At 38.3% G+C, this 19102-nt stretch overlaps 1 protein-coding gene across 4 annotated transcripts in view; it reads left to right on the forward strand.

The window, feature by feature from the left end:
* The first annotated feature begins 2191 nt into the window (after positions 1 to 2191).
* LOC131028561 (OVARIAN TUMOR DOMAIN-containing deubiquitinating enzyme 3) overlaps positions 2192 to 19102 on the forward strand; it is a 139141-nt gene continuing 122230 nt past the window's right edge. Inside the window, exons 1-3 of one of the 4 annotated variants that reach the window (XM_057958863.2) lie at positions 2192 to 2470; positions 2557 to 2737; positions 3538 to 3625. In XM_057958863.2, coding sequence (XP_057814846.2) covers positions 2278 to 2470; positions 2557 to 2737; positions 3538 to 3625 — 462 coding nt within the window. In that variant the 5' untranslated portion in view covers positions 2192 to 2277. The remainder of the gene's footprint in view (positions 2471 to 2556; positions 2738 to 3537; positions 3626 to 19102) is intronic. The other 3 variants (XM_057958864.2, XM_057958865.2, XM_057958866.2) reach the window with 3 other exon arrangements.

Below are 19102 nucleotides of genomic sequence, written 5' to 3' on the forward strand. Positions count from 1 at the left end.
GGTGACAGGGCAAAGGGGTGGAATTTGATCCTATTGCAAGTTGAATTTGCGTACAACAACTCCATCAATAGAAGTATAGGAAGATCACCATTTCATATTGTTTATGATAGAAATCAAAATGTAGCTTCAGATCTAAAAAAGTTGGAGAGGGGTGATAGAAACAATGCAAAAGTAGAGGACTTTGCTGAACATATGAAGGGACTACGTCATGAGGTAAGGAAGCATATTGATAAAATGAAATTCCAGTATGTCTAAAGCTGATTTGAAGAGGAGACATAAGGAATTTTAGGTTAAATATGATGCTATGGTTCATTTGAGTTAGGAAAGATTCCTAGTCGGTACTTACAATAAGTTCAAAATGAGGAGATCTTGTTCATGTAAGATTGTAAGTGAACATGATTTAGGTAATGCATATGAAGTAGAGTTGCCTAAAGGATTCAATATATCTCCTATTTTTAATATTTCAGATTTAACTAAGTATAATGAAGGTGAATTTTAGAGAGACAGCGCAGAGGCACAATTGATCATTCTAGAATCCACTTTAGAAAGGTGCAAAATTAAGACCATTTTGGATAGCAGGGTGATAAGGAACAAGCACTGCTTTGAATATTTGGTAAAATGGCTTGGAAGACCTATTGAAGAGTCATCTTGGTTATCAAAAGCTGAATTTAAAAGCTTTGGTTTTCCTCTTGAGAAGTGATGGGGTCACTTCTCTTTCTACAATGGGTGTCTGGTGTAGGGCATCCAAGTGCTGGTGGGAATCAAAATTTAAAATTTAAAAATAATCCCTCAACCATTGGCCAACTCTTTCAGGCTTTTATTTTGTGCTTAGTGGGGAGTTTGTTTTGCATCCTTAGAGTGATGGAGTCCCCATATACTCTAAAGTTAGCAAATGTGAATTAATTTGATTCTACGAGAGGAGAGTAGTGGGGAGTTTTTGTTTATGAAGGTTTTGGTGTGGTTTTTGAAGGGGACAATGCTTAGCATTTTGGAGGGAGAAGAACATCACTCTTGGAGGAGTTTTGTTTGTTTTTGAGTGCAGGGTTTTTTGGGAAATCTTTTCTTGGTGATTGTCTAAATCTCCTCTTGTTGTTATTTTACTGTAGAACAGTTTTAAATTAGTTTATGATTGTTTTTATCAATATAGGAGGTTGCTCATTTATGTATTCAAGTAATCAAAAAAATTGAGTCTAATATATCATTTGCGGTGAAGTTCAATGGAAAAAAAAAAGTTTCCCAAATCAAATTTTAATGCTGCTTCATAGCCTTTATGTTGCATTTGGTGTTGTTATAATTCTATTTTATGAGTCAGATTTGCACAAGTATTGAAGTGTGTTGCAACTATTTGTTAAGAGGTAGTTCAACATCCTACATCACCAATAAATCTTATGAAATTTCTAAAACTTTTGTTGATGTTAGATCTTTTCATATGAATCTTGATAAAAAAAGCTCTGGACTTTCTTTCACTTTGCCTCATTAAACAAGATAATTAGATTGTCTATTCATAATTGTCTTTAAACTTTGATTCAAATATCATCATAGACTACACATTATACAAACATTTCTTCTTTATATTATAAAAAAATTGAACTGAACATCATTTAAATACCTACAACATAAATTTTACCATAGGTCTACAACATAACTATACAAACATTATGTTGTAAAATAAAAATGATTTGATTACCCTCACATATTATTGAGAACATGCCTAAAATGACACATACTTTTCTTCAGTTAAGCCATCGACATGTTTGCTTAAGTTCGACTTCCATGAAATTTTCTTGATGGTGATCCTAAACAAAGTGAAATAGGGGAAGAGCACCAGTAGTTGAGCACCCTAACTTTGCACTTCTCAAAATCCTACGTGGAAATTTCAAATCACTCCCAATTTGCTACAGTAGCTTACTTGGCAAGTCCCCTGCTTATAACTAAGCTTTTAGCACCACATCATCAAGTATGGTGCCACATCAGCATGCTTTTTGCCAAGGTGTCCAAAACAGCCCAAAAAAAAGTGAGACCAATAGACGTGCAAAAGAGGCCCCAATAGTTATGTCACCCGATTGGTTACTTTTTATAAGATTGGCACATTTCCTAACACCTATTGGCACATTTCCTAACACCTATTGGCACATTCCTAACAAAAATTGATATTTTATGTTTCAAACAATAGATTTTATTTGTTCAATTTCAATTTTTGAAACAAAAGGTATCAACAACCCTGACTGTTGGTACCCGCTCAGAAGGTTGAAGTGCATTCTAGAGCGCTTGGAATGTATGTCCTCCGTTCTCTGCAAAAGAACTGCAAGGAAATTTGAGTCTCGTAAGGCAATTTTGTTTACTTCTAGCCCACATTATCCATTTCTCAAGACGCTAAAAATTGAATTGTCACAATATACAACCACTAATTATAACTGGAGAAGCGGGGATTTCAGCGCGGCTATGGGGAAGCAGCATAAGTCATTAACAGGTATACGAATCAACTCGTTTTTGTTTTTCATTTTGAGTGATTAATGAAAGACAGAACTTGGCAATAGCAACATCAGTAATTTTAAGATTTTGGAGCAGAGAGTTTGGTAGAACAAGTCAAAAATGGCAGTGCGTTATTTGAGATTGTGTCTGCCAATTCCTTCTCTAATCAACTTCCTCCTGCATTTTCGCCGTTCGCTTGCATTTCATCTGGTCCAAATGCACATTTACGAGACTCTCTCTTCTTTGCTCGAGTTGAGTTGCCAAGGTCAGTTGAGCTTCTTCACCTCTATTCCCTTCTCTCTCACCTGTAGGTGGGTTTACAGTTTTGAGATTAGCATTGAGTTTCGTCACAAGGTCAAAGTTTAAGAGTGTAAAATTTTAACAGTTTTTAAAGTTAATTTTAAGGGAGTGTTATGCTGATTCGGATTATCTGTCAGTGGCCTTGGACTCTTCGGACAGTAAGAAAAGGAGAGCACTCATCTGGGCTGATTTCTTTTATCAGCTTCTACAAAGTGATAATTGGTGTCTCTCTTGGTAGTAGTCTAAAGAACTACCTTGCATTCACAGTTGTAGGTGGATAGGGAAGCTCAGATTTATTATAATTCATTACACAATCTAAGGCACTATTATCATAAATGAAAACAATCTATTTATTGGCTTGTGTAATGAAGGTCTTATACACTAAATATAGAGTTTTGTAGAAAACTTAAAAAGAAAATTTAATACACTAAAATAATTTTTTTCAGTCTTGTCATGTTTTCTATTTTCTGCCTCCTAGTAAAAATGAGCCAAATTTTAAAAATCTTGGGAAACAACACGGAAAATGTGATGACTCTCAAATGCTAGAACTAATTACAATTTTTTTGAGTGTAATGGATACAGACTTATATTCCTTTGTTCCCTAGGCCAGTGTACAAATAGCATATACACACATTTAAAATCTTGGTTCCCTCTATAAGAATCACACATTGCTATTTGGCTGGGACATAAGATCAAAGAATAATGAAATAGTTGGAACAGCAGTATCTACAGTATTCTAGCTGTTAACATTAGTGCTGCTTACAGACGAGGAACACCTCCAGCAATGAAGAAAATTGAACATTATACTGTACAAAAAGTTCGTGGAGATGGTCGTTGTATGTTCCGAAGCTTGGTAAGCAACCTTACGCCTTTGTCTAAGTTACAATTGTTGTTTCTGAGAATATTATTTCAAAATAGCATATGTATTGTTTTGCATATCATGGAAGGAATTCTATTCGTTTTGTATTTACAGTTTGTAACCTTTGCCCAGCACACTTCCTAGTACAAATTATCGTGTGATTCAGAAAATGGTTGTGATTTCCTGCAAGCCAATGTGAGCAGACAGATATTGGCAAAAGTGAAATTGAGATATTAGAAGACAATCTAAATTTGAAAATACTCAAGAAGATTTCCTTTTTATGTTCAACACCTTCAAAATTTATCCAAACTCTTTTTCTCCAAGCCCCAAAAGCTTTTTGCTAACCTTTTTGCCTTAGACATCCACTTGTTCTCCAAACTCTCCCAAGATTATTATTGTTAATTATTATCGAGGCACCATGTTCAGTGCTAATCTAAACTCGTTATGCTCTTCGAGCTCAAAATTTGGCTGATGAGAGCTTCCTTATCAGGAAGTACGATATTCATAGACCAAGCAATTCCAACTGCCTGTGGGTTACACCTAATCGTAGGAGAAAGAAACCTAGTGTTGCAAATGGTAAGAGTCCAACATTTTCCCCTCTGCATACTCAGCAGTAGGACTTAACCTACCTGATTTTTTCTAATCTCTTACTAAAGCATCTCCTTTTGTTTGTTAAATTCTTATATGTTTCCCCAAACCTTAAGACAAAAAAAGTCTTTACATTGGAAAATAGATGTCATGTGGTGATGGCAAGCATTGCATCAGCTCTTCCATGTTTGAAAGATCTCGGAACCTTTTGATTCAGATTCAGGGTTCAGAATGCTATGTTTGAGTACCACTGTATTTTATTATTTCCTTTCCTATTATCCAAGTATTTCTGAATCTGACAGCCCATTCCACTTGACAAAATAAAGCTTATGGCTGCCTTAAAAGATATTTTAAATCTTTTTGTCACAATTTGTATTCTCTTATTTCTGTGGAAACCAACTTTACAATCCACCTCCAAAATCTCAGCTTGAAATTTATTTGCGCTTATGTGCACACCTATAATAGCATTGCTTTATGATTCTAGGCTCAATTTAGGGGAAAAAACTAAAAAGTGAAGTTATTGTTTATTTGTATTAAGAACTGTATTCAAATATGTGGGTCATGGTTTGGTACATTTCTGTCTCAAAACAATGTCATTGCACTAATGAGCGACGTACAAAGCATCTTGGGTCTCATGTGTAGTTACAGAAAGTTTTACGGTGCCAACAACTGTCTTAAAATATGTAGTGATTAAAATGAAACCTTTAGACCAGCTTCTACACCACCATCACCATGCAATAACAGGTCCAATACTGAATTTCTCTCAAGCAACATATCAAACGGCATTCAGATCATGACCAACCAGCAATTGGATTCCCAAATACCTCCACTAATTTCCATCCAAGAAATCAAGAGTAATTACAAGAGGTCAACAGTTTGCCTCCCCCATATACAGGGCTTGCCTCACAAGAAAGGCCATGCACTCAATTAACATCTTTCTGAAATTTTATTTCTTTATTACACAGGGACTCTCATTAACCTTAGGGTTTCAAAAGCATATGATATAGGTCAGTGCATTTAGGTAGACAACCTTTTAAAATCTTCTCGGAGTGGCAATAATGCTCTCAACGTGCATCAGATGGGTTTCCAATCCATGTATTTTTGCTTTTGTGCCTTCCATGACTGTGTCTGGCTGCATCAGATCCAATCATCCATCTAATTTTTGATGAATACTAAGAGGGGGGGGGGGGGGTGAATTAGTATACCCAATAAGTTAACCAAACACTTAAGCAAATTTACTGCAGATCGGTATAGACCTTTAAACAGTAAACCGGTTAGTACACAAAAAAGCCAAATAGCAAATAAAGCATTCACCCACAATAACACAATCACCATAACACAAGATATTTTGACGTGGAAATCCAAATGGGAAAAACCACGGTGAGTAAAACTCACAAGTCTACTATCTGCAGAATAGCAACCAGACCGGTTAAGGCCTTACAATGTTCTTCACCAGAACAGATCCTGTTAGGAATCCAGATCTCTGTGAGGAGATAAGTCCTGTTAAAGACTACCCTGTTAAAGGATTTCAGATCCACAACTGTGAACCACCTTGTTAGAGGATTTTGAACAGGCTTAACTAAGCCTACCCGGTTAAGGGTTTCTAACTTGTCGAAGAGATTAGTAATCAACAAGTAAGTGATCTAGAAAGTAGCACAAAATGCTTAGTTAGATCCTTGATAGCTCTCTGTTAATGCATTGCAGCATTACTTCAGTCGTCTGTCTTTTGCACGTTCAATCTCAGTCGCAAGATACCTTCTTACAAAAACCTAATCTTCTTACGCAACCCTACTACACACATACATGCGAAACCCTAGACATGATGTCCTCATACAGGAATCTGATTTCATGTCGGTCCAATGAGATTAGACTACAATTTCCTAGGTACAATGCATCTAGACACAATTTGTAACACGGCACAGAATCACCGCATCGGTGTCGGTGGATGATAACTCATCACACTTTACAAGTTTGCCGGTTAACAAAATACAGTATACCGATTACTGGTTTTACTAACAAAGATTGGTAAACTGGAACATAGTGTTTCGATCCTAAAAAGATTGGCTGCCGCTTGGGGTCCTCGTACCGCTTGAAGTCCTCGTACCGCTTTAGGTCCTCGGTCATGCTTTGACCGGTAAGCTCCTTCTGCAAACACCGATAGTCTTCAACAAACAAAGACTATGCATAAAATGGCATACAATACCGGTTTGAACAATACATCACATAGTCCGGTTGAGAATAACTCATATAACAAATAAGTGTGTGTCCATCAATGACAATCACAACTAAACATCATCAAAATGCCAACAATTTTGTGCCTTAGCTTTTGCCAGGGCCTTAATAAATTGAGCATCACCTTCCTCCATTTTCTGAAAGCTCTCCACCATCATATGAAAAGCATACTATTATCTTCAAATCATTTGCTGTTTTCACATCACCTAGAATAATAGGCCCACCCATGTTGTTTCTAGCAATAAGCGCACCATGGGTGATAGGAGAGGCAATTTGTTCAGTTTTTCTGAGTAGCTTGATTGGAGGTGAGCATAGGAGCAATGATGTCTCCAAAGATTGCCTGCTTAATTGTTTGAGCTGCTACTGCTGATCTTGCATCACTGTTTTATCTTGTTGATTTGATTCACCTGCTTCTAAGATTGGCTTGGAGGATTGATTCTTCTACACCCACTTAACTTTGAATGGAATCCTTAGCCTCGTTTGGTGTAGTACCTACTCTCAAAAATTTAGAACTCGAAGTCTTCAAATATTGCTTGACATGCTTCCAGAATTTTTATGTATGGTTGTTTCATCAATAGTGTCTGTGTAGGAAAAGAATGTCATTTCACTCTTCATGGTTTTGTCCTCCTCCATGTCCATTTTGCTAGAAGAGAAGTAACCAGCTATGGGAGCAATATGCTTGCTGTGTAGCTCTAGTAGTTTCAATTTCAACTACTTTCTTAATCAAAATTTCCTTCTGATTCACGTAATATTCTTGGTTTTTACTCCTTTGAGAGTTGTTGGCATTCCTCCCTATCATCTCTGCAAGGGAAATAAGAGACAACTGTAATAACAACCCTCAATTTTTTATTTTTTATATTTTGACAATTGGTAAACTCATACATAAACAAATTATACAATGGAATATCTGCTGTCATACAATGTCTACAAATAGGCTGTGCTAGTACAAATAGTGCTAACAGTCACTTTCCCAAAGCCCAAATACATAATACCCAACAACCAAACGGAAAACAGCAGTGAAATAACTTGAGATAAAAGGTGGAGTAATCATAACAGGTCAGAAAGACACGATATAGCTGCTGTATACTCCATCGCAGGTCTGGAAGCTTTGGTTGCAGGTCTGATGTGAGGCTGTTGCAGGTCAAACAGCCACCCAAATGACCAGATAAGACCTCCTAACAGGCAGAATACACCTCCTAAGGTTGATCATCAGCCTTAAACATACTCAATGTAATGTCCCCTTCTCCTTGACAGACAGTTGTAGCAGAGGATTAGCCTATCATGTGACCCTCGTAGGCTAATGACGTTGGTTAGAGGGTCTTTTGAGGGGTGTGTCTTCTCTAGTGCTCAGAGTTTTATGGATTTGGTTTTTGTTCGACTTCATTTGGGCTCCATTTGCCATACTTACTATTTATAGTAAGTCAGAAGTAATAGAGATGGACCCTTTCTATTTTTAGAAAGTGTCACATGGGGAATTAAGAGGAGAGACTACTACTTTAGTGGTGCAGCCAAGATCCGGTGGGACTTCAATGAGAACCAACCAGATCATGCAGCAAGAGTAACACAATGGAGGCAACGACAATACATAGAAATTACTGCAAAATCAGACATTCGCACCATCATATATTCATCACAAAACCTCCGGTAATCAACTGGTTACATGCAGGCTAATATGCTAGGTTACAATCCATCTGAAACCTTCAGAATTTATCCGGATCTCCAATCATGAATCTAGAACCTCATACTATTCGATGCCCTACAAATGATCACATAAAACCATATATATACCCTCCAGAACACATCCAGGTTGACCACAAAGGATTACATTTACCAAGACAGGAAAATGAAACATGCAAATAGGTTGGCCCCAAGAATGAAAGTAAAATCATCCGTAAAAGAACCACCAAGAAGTGCGGATCAACAGGAAGGTCCGCCAAGGACTTAGGACATCTAGCAAGACCCCAAATAGATCCACACACCACACAATCACTCCGCATGAGAAGAAATCGACAACTAGTCGTTAAGCTCAAAAACTGCTTCGGGAACCAAGAACAACCAAACCGGAAGCAATATCTCACCGGAAAAGAATCCAAACGAATGAGAATCTGGAATTAAGCACAAGAACAAGCCTGGAAACCGAAAACCTGATCTGCAATGAAAAGCAAGCAACTACCGGAACACACTGACATGAACACAAAAAACTGCACATTGAGCTGAGCAAGAACTAAACTAAAAGGAAATATTTTTTTGGTTGATGCAAGATTGCTCATAGACCGGTGATGCTCCTGCATCAGACACCCTAGGTAGAAAGAGATGTTCCATGAGAGGCAACTCATGAACATCGAAAAGGATTCAGAATATAAACTCCATTCTCATTCCTGATCCAAACATCTTCTTTGTCTGTAAACCTCTCTTTTTCCTCCTTCGGAACCTCAACTGGATTCCCCAACTTCTGATTTCCTTTATTCTTCTTTCCCTGCTTCTTACCAGCACACTGTCTCTGCTTACTGCTTTCTATTTGCTGCAATTCTGATTTATTTCCGTTAGAAGACTTCATCCAGTTTGTTACCATAAGCTCACTGTCATCCGGTTTCATCTCGCTATCAGACTTATCTACTAGATCCTTTTGCAAAATCAAGCCACCAATCGGTGTAGTCTCTGCAACCGGTTTCTCATTATTGCAACTCTTCTCAAAACTTAGATTCCTCACTTCCTTTTCCTTCTCCCTTAAGGAAGTCAAAGTGAACTTCTGCTTATTCTTCTCAATAGAGATTAGATTTCTTCTACAATCATAAATAGCCCCTCTATCAAACTGCCAAGGTCTAACCAGTAGAACATGACAAGTGCTCATAGACACAACATCACACAAGACCTCATCTCTAAAAGGCTCGATATTAAAGTTTACCAAACATTGCTCTTTTACTTCTATCTTTTGATCATCCTGTATCCAAATCACCTTGTAAGGACAAGGGTGTTTAAGCCTCTGCAATCCGAGCTTCTCTATCATCTCCTGAGATACCAAATTATCAGTACTTCCACTGTCCACAATAACCTTACAACACTTACCACTTGATTTACGTACAGTTCGGAAAAAACTCCTTCTCCGAGTAGGTCCGGTATCTTCACTTCTCTACTCCAAGACTCTTCTAAACATAAGAGATTCTCCCTGCTCCAGTTTGCATTCGGATTCGGTGACTCTAGCTTCCTGATCCTCATTTGCCACACAATTCCTTGCTATCCCTTGCTTGCACTCAAAATATCTATGTCCGGTTTCTCCACATTTGAAACATTTTCCCAAAAAGTCTCTACTGCTACTGCCACTGCCTTTTCTCTGTGTCTTCTGATCCGGTTCTTTATTCCACTTAGGTTTTGGTTCTTCCTCCACTTTCTACTTCTCTAAATTGTTACTCATCTGTCCCTTATATCTCTCTTTTGCTCTAGGGTTATTCTGATGTCTTCTTTTCACTTTCTCTTCAGCCTTCAAAGCAAATTGGCAAGCCTCCTCAACTGTAGAAATCTTTATCATACTCATCTCATCCTGGATGCTAAATGCAAGTCCATTTATGTACCTAGCCACCTTCTCTCTATCCATCTCTCTATGTTCGGATCTGATCATCACCTTGTAGAGCTCCTCGGTATACTCTTTCACACTCATGTTCCTCTGCTTCAGGTTCTGCAACTTCTTGAATAGTTCCAATTCATACTCTTCCGGAATGAACTTAGCCTTCAATCTTGCAACCATCCGTCTCCACTGGGTGATCTTCATTTCACCATTCTCCATTTTGTCTTTCTGCAACTCTTTCCACCATAAAGCAGCATGTCCTTTCAATTTAGTCTGTGCCAACCGGACTCTCAGCGGGTCCTTAACATCCTCAAACTCGAAGTATTCCTCCAATTCTCCGATCCAATCAATCAAATCTTCCGGGTTCAGCGTTCCGGAAAATTTTGAAACCTCCACCTTATGCATTTTACTCGCTTGTGCCACTGCCCTCAGAAGTCTTTCTTCTCTTCCATCTTCCGGTACCTCGACCTCTTCGGCCTCAAGCTCCTCTCCAGCTTCTTCATATTCATCCTCAGACTCCGGATTCCTCCGCAAACCAGCCAATGCGTTCTGGATCTTATTTTTCATCTCATTTTGGAAATCCTCCATCATCTGCTCTACCCTTCGGGGGTTCATCCTTCTTGGCGGCATCTCCTCCTTTGCTCTGGTGCAACTGCCTCAATTCGGCGATTTGACTACCAGTTTCAATTGCCTCACACTCGGCGATCTATCAAACACGTGCAGCCTGTCTCAACTCGATGATCTATTCACCCAAAGGAATGCTTCAATGTTCACAACCAACTCTTTCTCCATCAACAGGTTCATAACTAGCTCTGATACCACTTGGTGCAGCCAAGATCTGGTGGGACCTCAATGAGAACCGACCAGATCATGCAACAAGAGTAACACAACGGAAGCAATGACAACACGGAGAAATTACTGCAAAATCAGACATTTGCACTATCATATATTCATCACAGAACCTTCGGTAATCAATTGGTTACATGCAGGCTAATATGCTAGGTTACAATCCATCCGGAACCTTCAGAGTTTATCCGGATCTCTAATCATGAATCTAGAACCTCATACTATTCGATGCCCTACAAATGTCACATAAAACCACATATATACCCTCCGGAACACATCCAGGTCGGCCACACAGGATTACATTTACCAAGATAGGAAAATGAAACGTGCAAATAGGTTGGCCCCAAGAATGAAAGGAAAATCCTCCGGAAAAGAACCACCAAGAAGTGCGGATCAACAGGAAGGTCGGCCAAGGACTTAGGACATCTAGCAAGACCCCAAATAGATCCACACGCCACACAATCACTTCGCATGAGAAGAAATCGACAACTAGACATTAAGCTCAAAAACTGCTCCGGGAACCAAGAACAACCAAACCGGAAGCAATATATCACCGGAAAAGAATCCAAACGAACTGAGAATCTGGAATTAAGTACAAGAACAAGCCTGGAAACCAAAAACCAGATCTGCAACGAAAAACAAGCAACTACCGGAACACACTGACATGAACACAAAAAACTGCACACTGAGCTGAACAAAAACTAAACTAAAAGGAAATATTTTTTTGGTTGATGCAAGATTGCTCATAGACCAGGGATGCTCCTGCATCATTCAAACGACACGTTAATATATGGTGTATCTAAGGAGATATTAATATTATTGTGACCAAATTAATATTAATTCATTAAATGGTTAATTATAAAGCTATAAATAACTTTATAATAAATCACTAAAGTTGAGGGTCTAAGCATCATGAAGAGGGGGACCAAATATTAATTAATTTAAGGGCTCATTTTCCAACGTTTAACGACATGATTATTAATTGCAAGTTATATCATTTAATATCATTAAATGATTTATTGAGGTATTCGAACTTATTGGGAGAATATAAAAGGACAGACTTGGTGAAAAATCGATTATTCTTGACTTGGCATTTTGATGAAATTGATTGAAGGTTCTTGAGCTCTGGAAAGAAGGCGAGGGTTCTTGCAGATTTCAGAGTTTTGGCATTGGAGAACGAGCAATCTTCAGCGTAACAGCCTTATGAATTGGTGGAAGACCTAGTGAGTTTGGCTTCAGAGGAATGGTTTCATCCAGGAGTCATTGTTGAGCATATTGATATAAGAATTGCAGGGTTTTATCAGTTTTACTTTAGATTTTCATTGTAGTTTTTTAAGGCAGCGAATTGAAGGGTTTCTTGGTCCATTCCCAGCTGGTGCAATCTGATTCTAGGGTGTTCATAGCTGCAGCAAAGAAGGAGTTCATTAAGGGGTTCTATTCTTAGCAAGGAGTTGCATAAAAATTTCGATTTTTGTCATAGAAGAAGGCGGCTAGCAGCATTCAAGGCTTTGGCATTACATGCACGATCATCACCCATCAACACTTGATGATTTCAGATCAAATCTATGTTGCTCTTTTGGCTGGGAAGTCATAGAGACAACAACTGGTTGCATATCGGGTATGCTTGTGACTATCAATGTAATAGGAATTAATAAAATAGAAGTCTTATATTATTTCTGCTCTATATTCCTAAAAAAATCAAATTAGTTTTCTCGAATGATTAGATTAGTTTCAGATTTCAGACTTTCTTTGAAGTTTATGTGCATTGCTTTTTTCATCATTATATATCCACAAAACACAAAAAAATTACAAAACTCCAAAAACAAATAAAAAACAATCAGCGATCCCATCATCCTTCATTGAAAATCGGTGCTTGGAAGACAAGGGATCTTTACACTCAGCACCACAAAAGAGCTTCAAAAGGCAAGGAATATATTACCTTGCAGGTCTGAAAGTAGTTTCCAGTCATACCCACCACTGGATATAGTGCTGAAACAGGGGCAGCCAGCAAACAATAGTCAAGAACCCCTCATATCTCTGATTGTTCACTGTATAATGGTCTGAAATTGAGAGAAAATGTCAAGTTGCCACCCAAAGGAATAAATGAGCCCCAATAAACTAGGCATTCCAGCCTAGGTAACTCACACTAGCTCTCCAGGGAGCATGTATGGACGGCCAAAATTTTGGTATGACCTCCCACACTAATATACACTGCTCAACATTAACCTGTATGGCCTAGTCTAGACATGCAATGGTACATTCAGCAAGGTCTTTTTTTCCAACTGCCCAAGCAAAAACTCAAATAACTCTGCAAAATCTTTGAAAACCACACTCCAAGATCTGCAAATCTAAAACACATCAAAAACATTCATACTGGAACCCCAAACTGAAAGCTTTGTGAAGAACAATGATGATTCCTGAGTAGAACCACTCCAATCTAGCTAGGGATTGTCTTCCGAATCCAAAACTAGAAATCCAATGAGGGTTTTCATCCTCAAAGGATTAGGGAAGAGTACGCAAGTTCAATCTGGCAGCATAACGGTATAAAAAATATTCAGCACATAAGCAAATGAAACCCCAAGCCTCCTTTTATAGCTTTTGGAGTGAAAAAGACTATTTGAAATTGTAAAATAATTCATTTTTTCCTCAAAGACCTTTTTTGAAATAGTAAAATTATTTTCATGTGCAAGTCCCCCTTCACTTTTTTCTAGGCATCCAATTTTGAGGGGACATAAAGTAAGTTTAATTAACAGTACACTTAAGAAACTTAAGTGCATATTTTAAATACTCCACTTGAGTTGGGGAAAACACTGTTGAGGCATTGAAATACAAATCTGATCATGCCATGATGTAATTGAAGTAGTGGGATGATGACTTGTGCCAACTTGATGACTTACCACAAGTAGATGTGCTCTCCAAGAAGTTTGGAGAACACCCTAGGAGTCCAAAATGCTTCTGAAAGCATCACTGCGATCCATAACGCCAATTGAGCTCAATGCCGCAAATAGATGCCAAGAAAAACTAACCTTGTGCTCTCCAAGATTTGTGGAGTCCCCTTACCAATACCAATTAGCCTATGAGAACTTAGGAAATAGGCTAATGGTCACCAAGCTGACTAAGCCTAAGAATGGGTCATTACAACAACACAAATACGACTCAAAACTTACCTCCAAACTGCACTTGATTAAATCATCTTTCACAACAAATTTCACAATTGAAGATGAAGTAGAAGATAATATGGGTCCAAAGGGGAATAATCGGAACTAAAGGGTTGCTATTAAGTTTGGTTTGGGGACTGATTTTGCTAAAGGTTGCATTAGTATCATTTTTGGGGGTGCATTTTTCATGTGCAACATTTACACAACCGCCCGTGCCAATTGGTTTGTGTAAAGTCTTTTGTTTACTGCTCTTGCCTATATATGTTGCTTTATGTGTTTAGCTGAGATGAAGTACTAGTGTACCTCATCATGCGATGGAAAGACTCTGTGGCTGAAAAATTATTTGTTATGGAGGCATGCTTATTTATTAGTTAGGGGTCAAAAACATGACACATTTTTGATGAGTAGGAATGGTGCAAGAGGGTTCCCTGCTTGGATTGTTGGATTTGACCTACGGAAGCTGGACTGCAGCCAATAGGATCCCATGGAGCAACTATTGGTGCCCAATACTCACTCTTGCATGTTAAGGATGGTGCATGCGGCTTTCAAAATTGTTGTTGCAAACACATTTTTGAGGTGCTTTGTGAGAATGAATCTTTGATGCCATCCAACCATGGAATGAAGGGAAGCTGCATAGTGCTAAGCTGGTATACCATGTTATCCAGAGGTGCAAATTCTTGTGCTTTTCTAAACTTGAAATTTCAAGCTTTGACTTTGCTTTATGCTTTTGGTAGTGTGATTCTTCAATGAAGTCTTTACTTGCTTGAACCTTTTTTGGAAGTTGTGGGTGGACTTAGCTTCTGGCTGCATGAACCTGACTCATTTTCCTTCATGGCCCTAGATTGATATTCATCAAAAATTGTGGCAGAATCTTTGTTATGAACTACCATCTGCTCATGCCCCCCAATCAAGGAGCTAGTGATAGGGTTTAGGGAGACATGAAGAAGCATAAACTTTGTGCTGGGTTTTCAATGCATCTATGAATGCTCTTATCCAAGTTGACCCAACGACTCCTTGCCACTTGTATCCATCAACTAAATCCCTTGCATAGGTGAGATATTTTCCTTCATCATAAAATAGGAGATCAAGGTTTAGACTTGGCTTGTGGCTGTTCTCAATTTTGCTTTAGGGTGTACTTCCTGATTTGGGGAGTCTTAGAATTGTCTTCCTCTCTTTCCCCTTCTATTTGCTGTTAGATGGCTCATAGGTGAGTGTTGTGAGGCTTCATTATCGAGTGTTGTGAGGCTTCATTATCAAGGAGCTCCTTCATAAAGCTTTCTTGGTATAGGTGCAACAGGGTCAAGTGGCTAGTTTCTTGTTACATATCAACAAGAGGTTGCATTGTGTTGTACCTTTTACTTCTCTATACTCCCCTCCACTACGTTCTCCACCTTCTACAACCACCCAAAATCAATCTTTGACTTCCCTTCTGGTGTTAGCACAATCTCCCAAACATTGTTATACATGATGGAGTCATACTCCTTTGCCATTGAATCTTGTCACAATTGCTTTGAATTTGCCTCTTCAAAATTGGAAAGCTTTGCATCAATGATGGAAGACATCAATGCAACATATATCAGAACCTTCTTGGGGGGATGACTTTCTGGGAAAGTGTAATGTCCCCATTTTGCGAGCATCAGAGTTTGTAAGAATTAGCCTATCATTTGACCCTCGTAGGCTAATAATTATTGATAGAGGGCCTTGTGTGGCAGTTACTTGGTGATTTGAGACATTACTCTTCAACTGGATTCAGGTTTTGGCCTTTGCACAGGTTTTTTGACTCAGATTGGCACACTTACTATTTATAGTAAGTTACTATTTTGGGAGAGTCAGGGTTCCTATTAATAGAAAGACACCTGAGCAGAGCTTATTGGCAGTGTCAACCTTGATTGGGCCTTTGCAGCTATTTCTAGACTCAGTTCCACATACTTACTATTTATAGTAAGTCACTATTCAGGGTTTCTATTTTTAGACAGGCATCCAATCACATGGAGAATAGGGAGAGTCGACTCCTGGCTCAGACGGCTTAGCAATCAGACAAGTACATCAAGAGATATTAAAGTTTAAGTGACTTAAGTGATTTATTTAATATTTTAATATTATTATAAAGTTCTAAAGTAACTTTATAATAATAAAGTCACTTTAATATAATAAAGTGCGTTAAGTGAATAATTTAATGTGGGAATAAATCTTTTATCCCACATTGGCCAGGAAGGTGTTTGAGCTCTCTTAAGGAAAGAATAAAAGGAAAGGCAGGAGTTCATTCTCGGCATCCAGTTGATGAATAGTATTTTGATTGATTTTTATTGTGGAGCCTAGGGCTTTCGCAATTTTCTTCTTTGATCATAGGAAACGAAAACTTCCTATTGATAGTAATTTTGAAGGTGTGAAATAACACCTGAATTATTGCAGTTGTGGGAAAGAATACTTCAGTTCTTTCATTTGTGCAAATTGGTGAAGTTTTCTACAAGGGTTTGAAGTTTATTGTTGAAGAACATTTATAGTTGGTTGTGAATCATCCTTATTTGGCAACAAATTATTCAAGGTTTTAAGAGCAGATTGCAAGTTTGTTCTTGCTGCTACAGTGCGCATGAACAGTGCACGTAAACAGTGCGCGTGAACAGTGCCGTGAACAGTGCTGTGAACAGTGCGATACAGTGCCGTGAACAGTGCGCATGAACAGTGCCGTGAATAGTGCGCTACAGTGCCGTGAACAGTGCGCTACAGTAGTTGGAGTTCTATAGAAGGGGATTTAGAGAGGTTGAACAGCTATATATATGTGACAAGGGATTTGCATATGAGGAGAATCAAACCAATATATCAAGGCAGCCATTGAAATACCAGGTTTTCTATCTATGGTCATTGTATTAGAAAATCATTACTTCATTGCATCATTTTCTATTATGATTATATCATGAAATATTTGGAGGTTGCATATGTTTAATGGAGATATAATTTGCATATTCCACATTCAACATTGATCAGCCATTTAGCTTTCATGCCAATTGTTTGCTTAAATGCCTAATGGCTGTAGGTGTACTTTGGGATGCATGACAAGTGTTTGTCTTAATGTCAACTAGCTGTACTAGTTAATTTCAGTCATTACATATGTGTGGAAAGGTCTAAAACAGCTAGTATATCATTTCTATAACAACTTTGCATTGTTAGAAGCTTTCCATAACTTCATTTGCAGCCTACAAACCCAAAGAAGACAAAGAAAGAATTCACTACAGCGGCTTCAAACATTGTATGCCAAATGTTTGACAATATTCCTTGGTGTTCAAATAAGCAAAAACAGGGTCAGATTAGCCAAGGGATATTACAGAAAGAAGTCTTGGGGTCTCCTACTGTTCATGTGCCTTGTGCAATGAATGAGTTAGCCATTCAGGCTTCTTGGCTACACTATAAGGTAATGAGGTATCTACCTCTGCACTAGGAACTGGCTGAATGGTGTTGTGACATATTCACACATCGCCCCATTGCAAATGGGGACCCCCACTCTTTTTCCCTTTTTAGGTTAGTTGTCTTAGCTTAGCTGTTGGGTCTTTTTCTATTAGCCTTTCGTTTGAAGAAGTGCACTCTCTCAGGTGGCTAGGCAATGGTAGAGTCATTTCTTCCTCCTTAGGTTGGAAAGAGGTCAAGTGATGTCCATTTGAGCATAGTAGGTAAGGAAGGTCAGTTGCAGGTTGAAAGGGAAGAATTTGACTAAGTACATGAAGATTTCCTTTGCTCCCTCTTAGGAGCAAATACGTCTTCCTTTGCTCATTCACAGGAGCGAATACGTCTTCTTTTGCTCATTCATAGTAGCGAATTATCTTCCCTTCCCATCTATGGGGTCCAAGATACCCTTGGTCATCACAAATTGCAATGTGGAGCTTTGATCGAGCAACGAGTTTGATCTTTTAGCCTAGCCTGACGCAAAATTTGGCTAAGTACATGAAGATTTCCTTTGCTCCCTCTCAAGATTGAATACGTCTTCCTTTGTTCATTCACAGGAGTGAATACGTCTTCCTTTGCTCATTCACAGGTTCAAATACGTCATCCTTTGCTCATTCACAGGAGAGAATGTGTCTTCCTTTGCTCATTTACAAGAGCGAATACGTCTTCCTTTGCTCGTTCACAGGAGCGAAGTCATCTTCAAGACATTAGGTGGAGGTGATTTAATGACTTTTGCACATGAGGATTAAAAAACTTAAGGGATAGATTGATGGAATGGAAAGAATGGACGGAAATTTAGCTAACTGTGAAAAGATTCAAGATTCAAGATTCAAGATTAAGAGGAAGTCAACATCTACACCTTGCACTTTCATGATGTTTAGCATTGATGATATTCAAGAAGATAGTTTCAGAAGAGTTAATCAAAGTTAGAAGACCATCTTGAACAATATGGTATAATTCAAAAACACGCCTTCATCATCATCACTGTTGAGCAAGTGACTAACGTTGAGTATCAAGGGATATTGCTTGTGATGAGATATGAGGTCTACAAGTGCAAATTGAGGTGGCATCCTAGTCACTACCCCACCAATCAGAGGAAACCCTACATCAGCATGTCTTGATTCAATGAACCAAGCACACTCGTAGGGGCGCAAACTCCAATGTACCTACCCCCACTATCTATTGGTCAAACGCTCTAGAAATGACGTGTCCAAGTATTGTAATTGTTTCATTGGCTAGAGTAAAGTTTGTTGTAACAAACCCTAATTAGGGTTTTATTGTAAAATTTCGGCCATTGATCTTAAATCAATTTGAGCCATTCATTGTAAAGAGCTATCTATATAAGGCTCAAGTCTCTCATTTGAAAAGGTTAATAGTTGGCAGTTGATCAATAGATAGCAATTAGAATAGAAGTTAGATTAGGAGAAGGCAAAGATTGTTGTCAAGAACATATGATTTCATTGAAGTTATGGTGAATTAATGTGTTATTTCAACAAGTTGCATGGTCTCTACTTCTCAATTCATCTGCTTTTATGTTGATTAGATGAATGATAGGAGTTGTGAATGATTAATGGTGAAATTCATTAATCTATACCACTAGCCTTTTGCTGATTGTAAGTGAGCCTTGCATGGTCAACTAGAATTATA

This window comes from Cryptomeria japonica, chromosome 8 (assembly GCF_030272615.1).
Source record: "Cryptomeria japonica chromosome 8, Sugi_1.0, whole genome shotgun sequence".
NCBI classification, from domain to species: Eukaryota; Viridiplantae; Streptophyta; class Pinopsida; order Cupressales; family Cupressaceae; genus Cryptomeria; species Cryptomeria japonica.